General features: G+C 33.8%; 3 protein-coding genes across 3 annotated transcripts; all 3 read left to right on the forward strand.

The window, feature by feature from the left end:
- The first annotated feature begins 7,334 nt into the window (after positions 1–7,334).
- LOC17875923 (gibberellic acid methyltransferase 2) lies at positions 7,335–9,496 on the forward strand. The gene is made up of 3 exons (XM_006280543.2): positions 7,335–8,007; positions 8,306–8,593; positions 8,926–9,496. The coding sequence occupies exons 1-3, from the start codon at positions 7,483–7,485 to the stop codon at positions 9,286–9,288; spliced, it is 1,176 nt and encodes a 391-aa protein (XP_006280605.1). The 5' UTR covers positions 7,335–7,482; the 3' UTR covers positions 9,289–9,496.
- Positions 9,497–9,798: 302 nt separating this feature from the next.
- On the forward strand, positions 9,799–11,732 carry LOC17875278 (pentatricopeptide repeat-containing protein At5g56310). Its single transcript, XM_006280227.2, has one exon. The coding sequence runs from the start codon at positions 9,799–9,801 to the stop codon at positions 11,395–11,397; it is 1,599 nt and encodes a 532-aa protein (XP_006280289.1). The 3' UTR covers positions 11,398–11,732.
- Positions 11,733–15,339: 3,607 nt separating this feature from the next.
- LOC17876142 (expansin-A14) lies at positions 15,340–16,953 on the forward strand. The gene is made up of 4 exons (XM_023784115.1): positions 15,340–15,422; positions 15,500–15,658; positions 15,902–16,214; positions 16,319–16,953. The coding sequence occupies exons 2-4, from the start codon at positions 15,520–15,522 to the stop codon at positions 16,632–16,634; spliced, it is 768 nt and encodes a 255-aa protein (XP_023639883.1). The 5' UTR covers positions 15,340–15,422; positions 15,500–15,519; the 3' UTR covers positions 16,635–16,953.
- Positions 16,954–16,992: the final 39 nt, after the last annotated feature.

Consider the following 16,992-nt stretch of genomic DNA (forward strand, 5'->3'; position numbering starts at 1 on the left):
TGCTAATCTTTGCCTTTAGGTATATATGGGTGACCAGACCTAATTACATATTTTAAACGCTATGCATTGGACCTAATTTGCTGCAACGCACTGAAAACATTGCTGAAACACTGCAAAAACGTGCTGATTATATGGAAGAGACATATGTTTAATATACAGTATACTGAGCAGTGTCTTTTCTATAAAGTGGTAAAGGAACCCTAAGGACATAACAGTGAAGAGAATATTATCACATGATGAGGTCGACCTACATTAGTTAATTACATTTGTTTTAATTAACTAAATTATATTGTTACAATGAATTTAGTGTAGCGTAGAATGAGCGGACGCATGGAGCATGGATAGCAAATTCTCTATGGACCTAAGAAGACCATAGAGTAACAATCATTAAAAGTAGGAAGAAGGGATCGGACAAGGTTGGGGACCATGCATACATGTATACAGTGTAAATAAAATAATAGGATACGCTTTTTATATAAGACGTAGCAGAAGCTAACAAGCTTGGCTTTTTGAGTGGAAAGAGACTTCATATATTGGCCATATCCTCGAAATTGGCCTGTACCAAAATGGGGTCTCTCGGATAACACAACGATATGTCATCGTCCCGAACCTAAGTAAACCTTATTCATTATTACCCCTTCCTCCTTCTTGCATGATTAATTGTTACGTTGGTCTGTTGGTCAGTTGATCATCATATAGTCCTGGAAAACAAAAAATAAATCAATTGGGAAGATGAGTTTTTCTTTAGTAGAGATGAATAGTAAAAAGTTTGAAGGAGATGTTTCTCTATACATATGTCCTTGTTGACTTGGGTTTGAGAATGCATTGTTATAAAAGGGTAAAGTGAATGCCTTGTTACATTACATGCATCGGTGCATAAATGCTAGCTTTTACCTTTAAGAAATAGCTATACATTTTTGTTGCTAAGAAAACTCATGGATTCATCTACGATGTCTCAACGGACATGTATGATTTGTTTTTCATGGACGACAATTGTGTTAGCTAGGGGCAGGAATGGCGCTTATACTCGTGATAAGGAAAGATCACATTTGGCTGGTTCGAAACAAAAATTAACAAAAAAAAAAAAAAAATGATGAAAAAAGTTATGGAATTCTCTTAAATTATATTTAAAATTTCCACGATTAGGTAAAAACCTTTTACATGGTGCTTTCTCTCTTAAAATCACTGAAGCGGACAAAAAATGTTCTTACTAGACCGTGTATGTGTACGGCGCTTGAATCCGCAAAAAATCTCAGGGGAACAATACATGGTTATTAAGTTGTTAATACACATAAACCCAACTAAACGAGCGATTCGATATCATAAATATTGTAGCTAACATTTTTTTTTTTGGGAAACAACATTATGATGAATTTATTTTAACGTAGGAAGTAATGCTCGGATATATCGAAGGAGCCAACGAGCGGAATAGATATAACAGATTCTCTATGGAGCTAATAAGACCATAGATGTAACACTCATAAAAAGTAGGAAGAATGGAGAAGGTAGGGGACCATAAAACAAAGTGATTAAATACTAATAGGATACATTTTTATATAAGACGTAGCAGAAGAAGCTAACAAGCTTGGCTTTTGAGTGGAAAGAGACGTCAAATATTTCCAAATCCTAGAAGAAATTGGCTTGTACCAGAATGGGGTCTCTTGGATATAAGGCACAATGATAAGTCATCGTCCCAAACCTAGGAAACCCTCATTCATGTATCATTATAATTATCCCTTCCTCCCTATCAAGAGCTACGTTGGTCAAAAAGATTTCGTTTACACTGGATCACCATAGTTATGTGCATGCATGCAAGCTTTTACCGTTAAGAAATATATTTTATCTTTTTGATGTGAATGGTGACGCATTCACCGGTTTATTACATGGTAAACATAGAATTTTACATGAACGAACAACAAAAAAAGTTTTACGTGTGCTATACAATATAGGCAACAGCTAATAGGTGTATACCGGTATATATACTTTTCAGACCAAACTTTCACCAAATTTATTAACGATTCACACAAATCTAAACGGAATTAAGTAGCTGTTCCAGTAATGAAAATAGCCAACGAGAGCAGATCACCGATAACTATAACTATATAGTATAGTAGTCTTACAGTAGATATATAGTTCTGCTGAGTCTTCTGACCAATTGTGCTTCACGTGATTCGTAGGGTTCTAACTTGTAACATTTCTCTCTAGCTACCCCAGTCTCACTCTATACCTTAAAGGTTAGGCTGTATATTGAAATTTTCAAATTCCTTACTTTGTCATATATATAAAAACAGTATGTATATATTACTGTATTATGCATATGAATAAAACGAATACTCCAGCTCTAAATGGTTTCATAATATGTGGTGATAAGTGATTACAAGAAAATATATCCATTTTTCTTTTCTTTATAATTGAACTTTTATGATTTTGAGTACAATTTCTATTGTGATATTGTTAGTTTTATGAATATATGTAAATTGTAATGGTGATAGAAAAACAAAATTAGGGACATATATGGGCTATGCCTCACTAATTAATCTGGCCCAAATTGAAGATTAATCTAATTGATCGCTCGACCCACATGATCACTTCAACAAGAAATTCTCCATTTCTCTCTTAAAAGTTCTGTTAGACAAATACTGAAAGAATAATATACACCAAGGTTGAAGATATGGCCACAATATGATGGACCAATTAGATTAATTGTTTCACATATGTATATATATATATATATATATATATCAGTCTATAATATATGCATGTATGATGTCGTCGTGTCTATTTCATTTGATGCAAGAATATGAAACACAATGTCCTACATGGTAGCATATTATTATTCATAGATCAGTCCCATCCTATACTTTGGAAGTTATGATTATATTTCCATTCCACTTCGTTGGAAACTTGTTTTAGTTTCCGGTCCCCCCCCCCCCCACCCTAAAACGTCCAAAACGAAACCAAAATCAAAAGACGAAAACAAAATAATTTCATACGAAAGTTTCTTAAAACAAAATAATTATCATACGAGGGTTTCTTAAAACAAAAATCCACAATAAAAACCAATTTTGTCATTCGAATGGGCTAACCCATTTTTAAACCGTCGAAAACTAAGTGTCCATTCGAAGAGAGCATGATCGATCTGAAGAGCTAAAAGGTTGTAACGTAGACTGATGATATAGTAACGAGATGGTTCAACCAGATAAGCTAGGCTTGTGAATGATCAATGATCACTGATCATTCCCCATATATAAAGCTAGCGTATCCGATCCATTATAATTATTTCCACTTAATAATGTATTTTATTTATATGAATATATTAAACTAAGAAGAGTAGGGATCAGTCGATGGGATCTATAAGCCGGTCCTCTTCACCTTTTAAGTGTTCCCACCTCGGAAAAAAAAACGACTCACTTGGCTTTGTTGTGATAGAGAGTCTTTTCCTTTTGATGTTTCTCGTACGGTGGGTCACTCTAATTGTGCTCGTCTAGTTTTTTAGGTAGTTGGATAGTATTTTGAGTAAATCTCACAATTGTTACGGACATGTTACTCGGCATAGTGTACATGTAAAAATTTAGTTTAGTTTTGATTGAATCCACCTTTCTGATCTATTGAATTCACCTTTTTCTATCTTGGTAAAGATTGCTGAGTTGTACTTTTCTTATTTTAGCATGGGTTGCTAAGATCAATGGATATTAACTACATATCTACAGTTTTAGTATTATAATATGAGATTTTTAACCCAAGTTGGAGTTTTTTGTGTGTTCATGTGATAATATATGTCAAATTTGTTGCCAATAAACGATTACATTGAAAAAACAAATGAACCTGTACATCTGTTGGTGAACTTTTGTTGTCGGAGTATCAAATTCTTGAGTAATAGTAGTCAGTATATGTCCTCCCGGTTGGTGGGATAAATTGATTCATTTGGTCATCATGCAATATGTTCGTGTTAAAGCGTTTTTATTTTATATTTTTCAATCACTGGTTCTAACTCTAATTTAGTTTAGACTTTGTTGTATAACATTTGTATCTAATGCTAAATGGTTTCATTATTCTATTACAATTTTCTTTTGAAACATACTTGTTTCGCAATTACGAAAAAAAAAAAAAATTATACACTGACACACAGTCACAACTCACTCACACACACACTCACTGACACCAACAATAAAATCTTTCATCACAATATTTGATAGAGCCTCTTTTTGTTTCACGTGCATTATGGGTTTTCTTGTAATTTTTTTGTTATAAAAAAACATATTTTTTGAAATTTACATCATACGAATGTTTATAAAGTACAAATTTTTGTTATTAGACATCAATGACGTATGCATCGACTATGGTTGCGTATCAATAATTCATTATAATTAGATCATCGTTTAGGCAAGAGCTTAAAATTCTTTTAGAATGATTTTATGCCTTTGTGTTTGTATTAAATTATTCCCTTTGGCATCTACGATGATCATCATCATTCACTTCATTGAAATCTAACTTGGCGATATAGAGTGGACGAACAACCATTTTCTTGGAATGATATAATTTGATGAAAGTAAAGTGTGGGATTTAAGAATATTATGTTAAGTGTACATTATATGGCGCTCTCAATTAGTAAAAAGAATATTGTAATTCTTTCTTTATGTTTATTATATAGATTCCTTTGTATAAGTCTGTTTCATGCCAAACTCATTAGAGAAGTGCTCACATAAGATTATACAATATTTTTATAGAAATTTTTGGTGGAAGCAAGTGGGAACTCGGGCCATAGAGATTAAAAAGAGGACACTGACAACTTTTAACTCCTCTATATATAGGTGTGTATAAAGGACCACTTCAAGTCTTCATCCTCTAATTGAACCCTCTACCCCAAGTCAAAGGTCCATTTTCTCTAAAAAGTTAAATTTATGCGAATCCCCTTTTACTTTAGTTTCTTTTTAGGTAGACTTGTACCAGTGGTTGTGTTTAGGGCCAGATCAATGTTTTCAGTTCGAACTCAAAAATAAATCAATCATTCGGATCAATTCTTTACTAAATCATTATTTCTCATTGATACAAGTGATCAACTTGTATACTAATACTATGGAACTCTTTTTGTTATCACCAGATCGATCAGCTGGACTGACGACAACTCAACGAATTAATTCTGAAATTGTCTCTATTATGAATTAAGATCATCAAACCGGAAATTGTATTCCGACTAAAATCCTAAAGAAGATATCATTGAAGAACAAATCCACTAGTCACACAAATGAATATTATTATATTTTTATCTATCTGAAAGGAACCAAATGATTAACCATTCCGACTCCTATGACTTGGACAGTGAACATAAACACAAATTATACCAAACACAAAGTTTCTAAAGTACAAACTACTTTAGGTAAAAATATAATAAGATAGAAACCATAATTTAAGGAAATAGCTAGAAAATAGATATTGTCTTCAAAAATTGATTAGCTTAGATCCATATGATAAAAAAAAATATTACACAGTCTTTTCATAAAACATGTTACAGAAGGTTCGACGATATGGAAGTAGATAAAGTGGTCGAGGTTGTGAGAAACGACTATATATGTTTATGGAGACAAAGTAAATTAAAGTGAAGGTATCTAAGATTTTTTTTAAAAGTTGTAAGTATGAACACATATATACTAGCAGCTAAGTAAAATACAAATTAATTTTTTTTTTTTTTAAAAGACAGTGATATATACAGATGTAACACATCAACCACCAACGTACCATATATATGAACTTGCTAATATATCCCAAGTTTCTTATTATGATAAGCTATCTTTGTTTCAATGAAAACCACTCTTACTCAATTAGTTTATGCCAAAACAATACAAATAGATGTATCGAGTACGTTTCTATCAGTTTATGTAATAATTTTCACATTTAATCATATGCTGATAAGATTATACAAAAGACGTCCACGAAATCTTTAGTCTACTTATGTTAATAAATATATATATCTTGATCCACTACAAGCAAGAATATATATAAAGTGAGGAAGATAAAGATGGATAAACAGAGACATAGATAGATCTGTTTCTAGAAGAATAGAGAACCTGAAAAGATAAATAATCAAATGAGGGAAAGAATCTAGAGAGCAGAGATACAGAGACATTCGTAAATAACGCTACATACAATGTAAAACGTCACTGCCCATCTTTTTTCTTAATATGATTAAAGATTGACAACGATGTGTATATGTAGCTATATGCCTATATATGCATATATTAAAAAAAATCAATAATGTTAATGGAAAGCATACTATATAATCAGTAATTCATTCATTCCATATAATTCAGTAGATTAATTTTTTTTACCTATGTGGGCATTGTGATATTTGAGATTGCAAATATGTATCAACAGCAATATTATAACGTAACATATCTTACCACAAACAGATTAACATACATGCTTTGTCCGAAACGAGTTAATAATACACGCCGTTTACTAAAGTTGTTTTTAATTTTTTTTTTTTTAAACAATGGTACTGAAAATGTATAATTGGTACCAACAAGCAACAGTGTACTTAAAAAAGTATAAATTGTTGAAACTGATATATCAATTAGTTTAATATATGTTCCAGCTAAGCTGATTGGTATCTTTCTTGGAATAAAACTTATAAAATTAATAATGATGTGTTTAGCAAGCGTTATAAACTTACAATAAAGTCAATTTAAAACTTATAGAACAAATATAGCGTTATTGTGTTGCAGCTAGTCGTTATATCTTTTTAATATCGATACCATACATCAAATTCTAGAGGCTTATTGACAAATAGTGTTGACTTTGAGCATGTTTATATAAATATAAATGGTCTCATTTTTATCATTTTATGTGTTTAAACAAATAGCATATTACTATTTTACTTGATGAACCAAATGATTTCAAATACGCAAAAATCAACATCAGTTTATTTAAGATTTAGTCACCACCACATTAGTTGATAGTTATGCAAAAAGACTATATCTATTTGATTAACCATATACTTTCCACTAAAAAAAAAAAGAACTTTATAAGATACGTTTGCATATATTAGTATTATTTAGCCTTTTATTGTGAAATTTAGGCTCCCCAAAAAGTCAACTAATGAGATATCAGTCGAAAGCCGCTTGAATTTATGAAACCGTCAAACCCATGATTACTAGTATTAAAACTAGACTTGAATAACGTAACGGCATATCTTCCATAAAACAAAACATAATTAATTAACCATTAATTATGAACCACACGAGTATTAAACATATGTACATAGTACTAGTAGTATATTTACCAACCAAAACTCTTCTTTCTCTAATATGCATGAATGTTTGTGTGTGTGTACAGTATAGACATGTATATGTATATGTGCGTTGAGTATAAATGTGAAGCCTCCTCTTCTATGCCTTCTTACTTCTAAAGTTCTAAGTCCAACACCACAATCTTTACTTTCTCTCTTTTGATTTCAAAAAAAGAAACGTACGATAGAACTTTCTCATGGAGTCACCAAGCCTTCCGATGACGGCGCAAGACTGGACCACCACTAATCTCCACCGTGTATTCGCTATGCAAGGCGGCGAGGGTGACCTCAGCTACGTTAACAATTCCGACAGCCAAGCTTTGGCAATAACATTAAGCAAACCGATCCTTATCTCATCACTACTCAAATCTTTCAAACTCTTCTCCAACTCCGACCAAACTTCTCCAATCAGGATCACCGACCTCGGCTGCGCCACCGGCTCCAACACGTTTACTGCCGTTGACACGGTGGTCGAGACTTTACAACGGCGATACACGGCGGTGTACGGTGGTGGTCGCTTGCCGGAGTTTGAGGCTTTCTTCTGTGATCTGCCTTCTAATGATTTTAACATGTTGTTCAAGCTGTTGACTGAGAAACAGAAAGCTGAACCACTGGCCAAATACTTCGCCAGCTGCGTTGCTGGTTCCTTCTACGATCGGCTTTTCCCGAGAGGAACGATTCATGTCGCTGTGAGCTTAAGTGCCTTACACTGGCTCTCTCAGGTCTAATCTACTAATCATTTTTATCTTCTATATTATAATGTTTTAACCGTAATTAATCAATGACGTCGGTTTGACATATTAATACGTATTATTTTTTTAGCAATCTACTAATTTAATGTTAGAATATCTTTTTAGTATGATAAGGTTTTTATTCATTTTAAGGTCATTATTATATTTTCTTTTTCAAAGGGTAGGAAACATAATTCATATAGTGAATATACGTACGTTACGACTACATATAGCTTTAAATTTAGTACGTCGGTTATAAAATGTGGGCATGTGAAAAATATAAATGTAGATACCAGAGAAAGTATTGGAGAAAGGATCAAGAACGTGGAACAAAGGGAAAACATGGATAGAAGGAGCAAAGAAAGAGGTGGTGGAAGCATACGCAGAGCAATCAGACAAAGATTTGGATGATTTCTTGAGCTGTCGGAAAGAAGAAATGGTGAAAGGAGGAGTGTTGTTTGTGTTAATGGGTGGTCGTCCCGCTGGCACAAGTAGTCAGTTTGGGGACCAAGATACTCGAACCAAACATCCTTTCACAACTACCATGGAACAAGCTTGGCAAGATTTAATAGATGAGGTAACTCCTTATAACATATTTTCATATTACGAACACGTGTATCTTTTCAATGATTACATTACATAACTGTTCATCATGTTGTCACTCTATATCACAACTACCATGAAAATAAGTTTTTTTTTTTTTTTGAAAGTTTTTTTTTTACATGTTTTTATATATTTCAAATACGAAAAGAAGAAAAAAAAAACTTTGTTTCTTACAATCCATTTTACAAAAGAAATAAAGAAATCCTCAACGTTTTCTTCATTTGATTTTCCACAATTTAGGTAAAATATATATTTTTTGTCTAGCTAAACATCACTTAAAACCTCTTATGTATTTTTGGACAAAAGGGTTTGATAGATGAAGAGACAAGAGACGGATTCAACATTCCAGCGTACATGAGAAGTCCTGAGGAAGTGGCGGCCGGGATTGACCGTTGCGGTGGCTTCAAGATAGAGAAAATGGAGTTCATGAAAATAGTTGAACACTCGGATGAGAAACAAGAAGAGTGGAAGAAAGATCCGGCTTCGTACGGACGAGCCAGGGCCAATTTGGTTCAAGCTGCTATTCGTCCTATGGTCGATGCTTACCTTGGACCGGACCTATCCCATGAGCTCTTCAAAAGATATGAAACTCGTGCTTCTACAAACCGAGAATTTCTCAACATAACTTGTTTCTATGGAGTCGTCGTGTTGTCCGCTATCCGAATTTGATGATATAAATTATAATTATAGCTATGAAACGGGAACGTAAGTTGTGAGTTTCGTTCGTTTACATATAAGATTTGTGGTATATTTCATCAATCATCAGTATGAGTTATATATTTATATGTGTTTTTGTAATTCTTGAAGTACGTGTTCGTGTACATAAGCTTGTAGAGTTGGCCATATATATAAACCGAGACGTGTTTTACAACTTTTACACTGTTACGTCTTTTATATTAGTAAAGAAACCGAACAGAGTGAAATTTCGTGTAATCTTATCTAACACACTGAATTAACTAAAATTAACAATAATAATCCTAATATGCAAATTTTATATATTTTGGATTAAATAAGGATACGATTTATTAATTTCAATTTTTTGTGATTTTTCTTAATGATCTTTGTAAAAATTAATCACTATGTATTATACGAAAATGGTTGGTTCTTTTCAAATAATAATGAACTTTAAAATAGTTTATAGTGTCCCTAACACTCCGTTACACTCGATGATTGGAGAGAATGTTACAGAGAATCACTGCATTGAGCTTAAGCTCTGGTGGTTTAAATTGGTTCGTTTCCTCTTTGAAACTCCATGGAACCAAACTCAAAACATTAAAGCAATCTCATTGTTTGATGCTCGTAACCGGTTTAAACAGAGACAACCTCATCGTTGCCAAATTCATAGAAGCATGTTCCAATGCTGGACATGTCCGATATGCTTACTCTGTATTTACCCACCAGCCATTCCCTAATACTTATCTCCACAACACCATGATTAGAGCTTTATCTCTCGTCGACGAACCCAATGCGAACTCATTTGCGGTCTCGGTTTACAGAAAGTTCTGGGCTTTGTGTTGTAAGCCTGACACGTTTACTTTCCCGTTTGTGTTGAAGATTGCTGTTAGGGTTTCTGATGTTTGCTTTGGGAGACAGATTCATGGGCAAACTGTGGTTTTTGGGTTGGATTCTAGTGTTCATGTTGTTACAGGGATAATTCAGATGTATTCTTCGTGTGGGGGTTTGGGAGATGCACGTAAGGTGTTCGATGAAACGCGTGTGAGGGATGTGAATGTTTGGAATGCGTTATTAGCAGGGTATGGGAAAGTTGGTGAGATGGATGAAGCAAGGGTTTTGCTCGATATGATGCCTTGTTGGATAAGAAATGTGGTTTCTTGGACTTGTGTGATCTCTGGATATGCTAAGAGTAGACGACCTAGTGAAGCCATTGAAGTGTTTCAGAGAATGCTGATGGAGAATGTTGAGCCTGATGAAGTTACGCTTTTGGCTGCCCTTTCAGCTTGTGCTGATCTTGTTTCACTTGAATTGGGTGAAAGAATATGTAGCTATGTTGATCACCGAGGGATGGAAAGAGCGGTTTCACTGAACAACGCAGTCATTGATATGTATGCGAAATCAGGGAATATAACAAAGGCGTTGGAGGTATTTGAGAGAGTGAATGAGAGAAATGTAGTAACTTGGACGACTATAATTACTGGGCTAGCTACGCACGGGCACGGAACTGAAGCCTTAGCGATGTTTAACCGTATGGTTAAAGCTGGCGTGAAACCGAACGATGTTACTTTCATTGCAATTCTATCAGCTTGCAGCCATGTCGGTTGGGTCTACCTCGGAAAACGTTTGTTCAGCTCAATGATATCGAAGTATGGAATGCAACCAAACATAGAGCATTACGGCTGCATGATTGACTTACTAGGACGAGCAGGTTTACTCCGAGAAGCAGAAGAAGCTATAAAAAGCATGCCATTCGAGGCTAATGCTGCAATATGGGGATCTCTTCTTGCTGCTTCAAATGTTCATCATGATCTTGAGCTTGGAGAAAGAGCTTTGAATCAGCTGATTAAGTTAGAACCAAATAACAGCGGCAACTACATGCTTTTAGCCAATCTATACTCGAATTTAGGAAGGTGGGACGAGTCGAGGATGATGAGAAAGATGATGAAAGGGATCGGTGTGAAGAAACCAGCTGGTGAAAGCACCATAGAAGTTGGAAACAGAGTGTATAAATTCATTTCAGGGGATCTTTCGCATCCTGGAGCCGAAAAGATTCATGAAATTTTACAAGAGATAGATTTACAAATACAGAGCAACAAAGGTTGAGGACAAAAAGATTTGAACTTTGATCAGATTGAGTTGATCAACAGTTAATGTCTTCTCGTCTCTGAGACGTGAAGCCAGAGGAGCATAGAGTCAACGCGGCTGGCTCAGGAGTCAAGACTCAAGACAATGAGGAAAAGAGACGCTGATGGTTAATTCCGGTTCCCGGTTAAAGGGTAAAACAGGACGAGAAATCTGCCGAAGGGTAGAGTAGAGAAATATGGGCCAAACCGACGCCTCTTATGCCTCTGGAAGGTTTCAAGTTTATGATTGGGGCTTTGGCCCATGTAAAAGCCTTATTGTTTTAGTTTAATAAAATTAAGATATTTGTTTATCTTCTCATAACGTTTAGATGAATAACACAACTTACGTTATAAAAAAAAAAAGGATTAAAAGTTAACGATCCGAAAGGTACGGGTCATTTAAGGTAAGACGTGGGGTGGTTTTGTCCAAAGTTGAGCACATTTAATGTCCAAAAAACCTCAAATTTAACTCTAATTAAAGTTTAGTTTCAGACATCGAAATTCTCAAAACACAGCAAAACAGAAAAAAAAAGATTAAAATTTTTCTTGTCGGAGAAAAAATTGCTAAAGAAGGGGAGAGAGACGCGGAGCGCGGGAAACGACAAGTGGTCACGTCGGTAATATACTTTTGATTCAACATTTATGTGTGGATTTCGTTTTTTTGTTACTTCATGCTACTTTCCCGGCAAGAAATCATGAGCTTCCCAAATTTTATGCACACTTTCTTTTAAAAATACTACTAATATACTATTATGGAATGAAAAATTCAGATTCATTTTCTGAAACTTTATATTTTAGTGGTTCGAATGGTTAGAGTGATTGTAGACTTTGTAGTAGACAATTAGTTTATGGATCAAATCAAACTACAGTTTATTTGTCATTTATAAATATTTTTTATTAGCGTAAACCAAAAAAGATATATAAATAATGTTTTAATATAATATAGTTTTTGATTTACAGCGATTTGTTACTCACTAAAAATATGAAATTGACTTTAACTGTTTACTATATTTTGTGGTAACATTTATTCGAAACCTAAATCAATTACGATTAAACGATAAGTAACAAAAAAAATTATTAAACAATACGTAATATGCAACATTAATTAAGCTCGGGTGTCGACGTAATACGTACAAACCCCCACACACACACATATATACATACTATTAATTATAAGTTAATACATTTTTTTCTTCAGTTATAGTAATAATTTTAATTTGACTATTTCCGAAACTTAATAATTTAGAAATACATAGTATTTATGTGCTCGGAAAAAGACAAAAAAGTATAGCATCTATATTATTATACAATTCTTCAATAAAATGATGCATGTGATAGCATGATTAAATGATTAAATCCAACAAAATATCAGATCGAACAAAAACGAGTTGATTCACTAAGATTATGTAATACATGGTGTGTTATCGATGCATGTTAATAGTATAATACCTGATCTGATATTCTGATGCATGTTAATTAAACTGCCTTACTAATTTGGATTATGTGTGTTTGTTTGTTTGCCAATTTCTTATGATGGAACCGCATTGGAATTACTATATATATCATCGAGTGCTTGTTAGTTGTTTGTAACATTTCTATGAAACAGATTGTTAGCAATGTCAGTTTGTATAGGTAAGTAGTGTATACGAAGACAGTACTCATCATATATTTACAAAATTAACTAAATAATTAACTCTTCAGGTGAGTTTATTTTAATTGCTGATCATGATAACAAAAAAAAAATTACATGCGTGTGGGAAGAAAAGCAACTTTTTCTAGCTTCTCTTTAGCAAGACACAATTATTGAGAAACAAAACGAACCATGAAGATTATAATTACAACCAATAAGAATTAATATGATGATTTTTAATTAAGTTTCATCAATTCTTAACTAATCTGGTTGTTGGATAAAAAGCTTATCGTGTCTTTTTAATATACATAGAATTGGATGTTGTCGTCAAGTTGTGATATTGAAGCTGTAAAGTATTGAACGTTTGATGATTTAAGCTGTAAAGGGGAGAACAGTCTGAATGATTTGCTTGCTTCACTTATGTCCCCATATCAATTAGTTTAGCATAGTTATTAACATGAAGTATAATAAATTTGCAAAAAAAAAAAAAATGAATCATAATTATTCTATGAAAAAAAAAATCATCATTATTCATTGAATACATTTTCCATTTCTATGACACTTTATCACTTTGAATATATACATGCACTTTATGTTATTATATTAAATTATATTTGAAGCATAAACGTAAGAGTATATATATCTTCAGTATCGTTGAAATATAAACAATCATATTAGTACTGTAATGCGTTTACTAATCAGTTCTATACATTTGATTATTTTAGGACGTACGTTTTAAAATCCACAAAGTTATTTTTAAAAACTGAAATTGATTAGAAATAACGTGGGAGGTGATTTAATTGTGAGTGAAGGATTAATAATAAGTTCTGAGAGAGCAAATCTTAAGTTAGACGATTTGTGTCACATGATTCATGAAGGTCACTAGCTAATATATATAGATCCTGAAATTTAGGTGGTCAAATTTTTTTCATGTGTATTTTTGGTTTTAAAATGATTTTTGCTTTGTACTGTAAAAAAATATATTTCAATTTGCACGAAATAGTCGCCAAAAGTCAGACTTGATTCCATATTCTAAAATCTATTGTAAATATATAAGTTGTCAAAGAATATAACCATGGGTTCCAAACTTTAGATGGTTAAAAAATAAGGATTGATTAAAGATAATAGTTATATAGAGATAGACATTAGGGATCGTAAATTCATATAGTGGGTGAAAGATTCGTGAACAAAAAATCCGATATGAACCAATACCTCATCAAAATCAGAATCAAACGAAAGACAACTAGAAACCTAAAGAAACTTGATTTGGTCGGTGTTCTTTAATTTGCACCTTTTTACTTTCTTTTTTTGTTATCCTGTTTTTCTTTGTGTTTTTAGAATTATCTGTTGTGTAATATGCTAATGCTTTGTTCTTACTTTTTTTTTTTTTTGGTCTGTTTACTTTGGAAAAAGTAGTTTAATGTGTTGGAAAAAAGCATATGTTCTGTTCCTGCGGTTTTCAGTTAACGACTTTCTCTATAAGAAAATAGAAACCAGTTGCAACTACTCAATCAAACCTTGTTTTTGAAGCAAGACATTAACTTCTTTTTAGGGTTTGGTCAACTTTTCCAATATGCAAATATAATCGAATATTTTAGCATCATGCTGCCGTTGATTATTCTGAACAATTTTGTTAGATGCCAACGTGATAACGAAGAGGAATCTCGCAACATATAGTGGCCATATAATGATATATACTATGTGCTAGCGTCATATGAGCATGTATTGATATACTTACTTACACCTTTAGGCTTCACTAAGCGAAATGTAAAGAGTTTTACTAACTCAGAGTTTGCCCACTACTGCTGTATTATGGAACATTTACATAGGAAAACAAAAACTGAAATTAAGTTTGATCTCGATCTAAGATGATTCAGAACTATCAAAAAATCTTTACTATTTTCAATGTAAAGCGTATGTGGATTTTGGAAATTATAATTATAGACACTGTAAGATCAAATGGTCAACCAAGGCCCAAAATATGAGGTCTCCGATCAGAAAGTAAACCCTTTTTAAATTAGTTTACTCTAAAAGTTCGTGAAGAAGTTGGCACTTTCGATGCTGCTTGCTCGTTACTAAATTCGAGCTTACAATTAAAGTAAGGTTAAAAATAATTGTAGTACTATACTACTATCTAAAAAAATGTTGTAAAATATAGTAGCTGATAAAATTCACTTGCAAGTGCTACATTAATTAACTAGCCTATAATAATAGAACATATAAATATAATTACTTTTCCCAAGCAGAAGTTTCTATATATAATCATCCCATCTCGCACAACTCACAACAAACATTGCAACACCTTTCCTCTCCTCTAACCTCACTTTAGTTTTTTTTAGTTGGTGGCTCCTTTTTTTTCTCTCCTCGAAGCCACTGTAAGAATCTTTTTCACACTCTTTCGTCGTCTTCTTCCATACTACGTTTAGCTTATCATTATAGTTCTCTTCTGTAGGACAAAAAAAGGCAGAGAAAATGGAGATTGTTGGAAAAGTGATCATGTCAATGGGTCTTATGATGATGATAATGTGGAAGAGTGTGGATGGTTACGGTAGTGGTTGGGTCAATGCTCGAGCCACTTTCTATGGAGGTGCTGATGCTTCTGGCACCATGGGTAAATTTTCTTACTCTTCTCTCACACTTTTAGTATCATTCTTATTTTTCACCAACATAACTTCAAACTTGAAATTGTAATTAATAATCTTCAAAATATATATGCTACTTTATATGACCAACAGTTATGTAATTTACCTATAAGAATCTTTAAATATAGACACTTTTATAATAATGCACTTACGTAAGTTTGTATATTACACAAGTCTTACTTTTGTGTTGTTGGTGTTTTTGTGGGGATCAGGCGGCGCGTGTGGATACGGGAACTTATACAGTCAAGGATACGGCACGAACACGGCGGCTCTAAGCACCGCTCTATTCAACGGTGGTCAAACCTGCGGTGCGTGTTTTCAGATAAAATGCGTAAACGACCCAAAATGGTGTCTCGGAGGAACAATCACCGTCACGGGAACAAACTTTTGTCCACCGAACTTTGCTCAGGCCAACGACGCCGGTGGTTGGTGTAACCCTCCCCAACATCACTTCGATTTGGCTCAGCCCATCTTCCTCCGCATCGCTAAATACAAAGCCGGCGTCGTCCCCGTTCAATACCGGAGGTACGTTAACCGATCTCGGTTTAGCTCTGTTCGGTTTACCAAAGAATTTGATAATTATTTACTATTTACTAATTAATCTTCTTTGTGCTCTGTTTCGGAAACAGAGTGGCTTGCCGGAGAAAAGGAGGGATACGATTCACCATCAACGGTCACTCATACTTCAACCTCGTACTCATAACCAACGTAGCCGGCGCCGGAGATGTTACCTCCGTCTCCGTTAAAGGAACCAGAACTGGATGGCAAAGCATGTCGAGAAACTGGGGACAGAACTGGCAAAGCAACGCGAATCTTGATGGTCAAGCTCTCTCGTTCAAAGTGACAACTAGTGATGGACGTACAGTTGTATCTAACAACGCTACTCCACGTAACTGGAGCTTCGGACAGACTTACACCGGAAGACAGTTCCGGGCTCCGAGGTGATGCTTGATGACCACGTGGACTTAATGGAGGCACACTTATTAAAACAAAAAAAAAATAAGTTTTACTTTATTATTACTGATTTTGGAGTTTGCATAGTTTGGAAAAACGTTTTAAGAATTTGACCTAATTAAAAATAACCAATTTCTGAATGGCGGAAGGTTTTTTTTTTTTTCACCGGTAGCTTTTGTAATTCGCCGGTGAGACTGAGGTGAACAGAAAGGAAAAAACAAGCTTTGTGTTTTCACCCGCCGCCTGAGTAATTGAGTTTTTTTTTTGTACTTTGTTTGACTTTGAGATGTTCAATAGTCTGTTTCTTTAAGGCATTGTCTACTGAAATAATAATAAAAATTTCAAGTTA

The sequence above is a fragment of the Capsella rubella genome, unplaced genomic scaffold (assembly GCF_000375325.1).
Source record: "Capsella rubella cultivar Monte Gargano unplaced genomic scaffold, Caprub1_0 scaffold_8, whole genome shotgun sequence".
NCBI classification, from domain to species: domain Eukaryota; kingdom Viridiplantae; phylum Streptophyta; class Magnoliopsida; order Brassicales; family Brassicaceae; genus Capsella; species Capsella rubella.

Coding starts and splice junctions, on each gene's coding strand:
- LOC17875923 (XM_006280543.2), top strand. CDS start 7,483: ATGGAGTCACCAAGCCTTCCGATGACGGCGCAAGACTGGACCACCACT. Junction 8,008..8,305: donor CCTTACACTGGCTCTCTCAG/GTCTAATCTACT, acceptor ATATAAATGTAG/ATACCAGAGAAAGTATTGGA. Junction 8,594..8,925: donor GGCAAGATTTAATAGATGAG/GTAACTCCTTAT, acceptor TTTGGACAAAAG/GGTTTGATAGATGAAGAGAC.
- LOC17875278 (XM_006280227.2), top strand. CDS start 9,799: ATGTTACAGAGAATCACTGCATTGAGCTTAAGCTCTGGTGGTTTAAAT.
- LOC17876142 (XM_023784115.1), top strand. CDS start 15,520: ATGGAGATTGTTGGAAAAGTGATCATGTCAATGGGTCTTATGATGATG. Junction 15,659..15,901: donor TGATGCTTCTGGCACCATGG/GTAAATTTTCTT, acceptor TGTGGGGATCAG/GCGGCGCGTGTGGATACGGG. Junction 16,215..16,318: donor GTCCCCGTTCAATACCGGAG/GTACGTTAACCG, acceptor TTTCGGAAACAG/AGTGGCTTGCCGGAGAAAAG.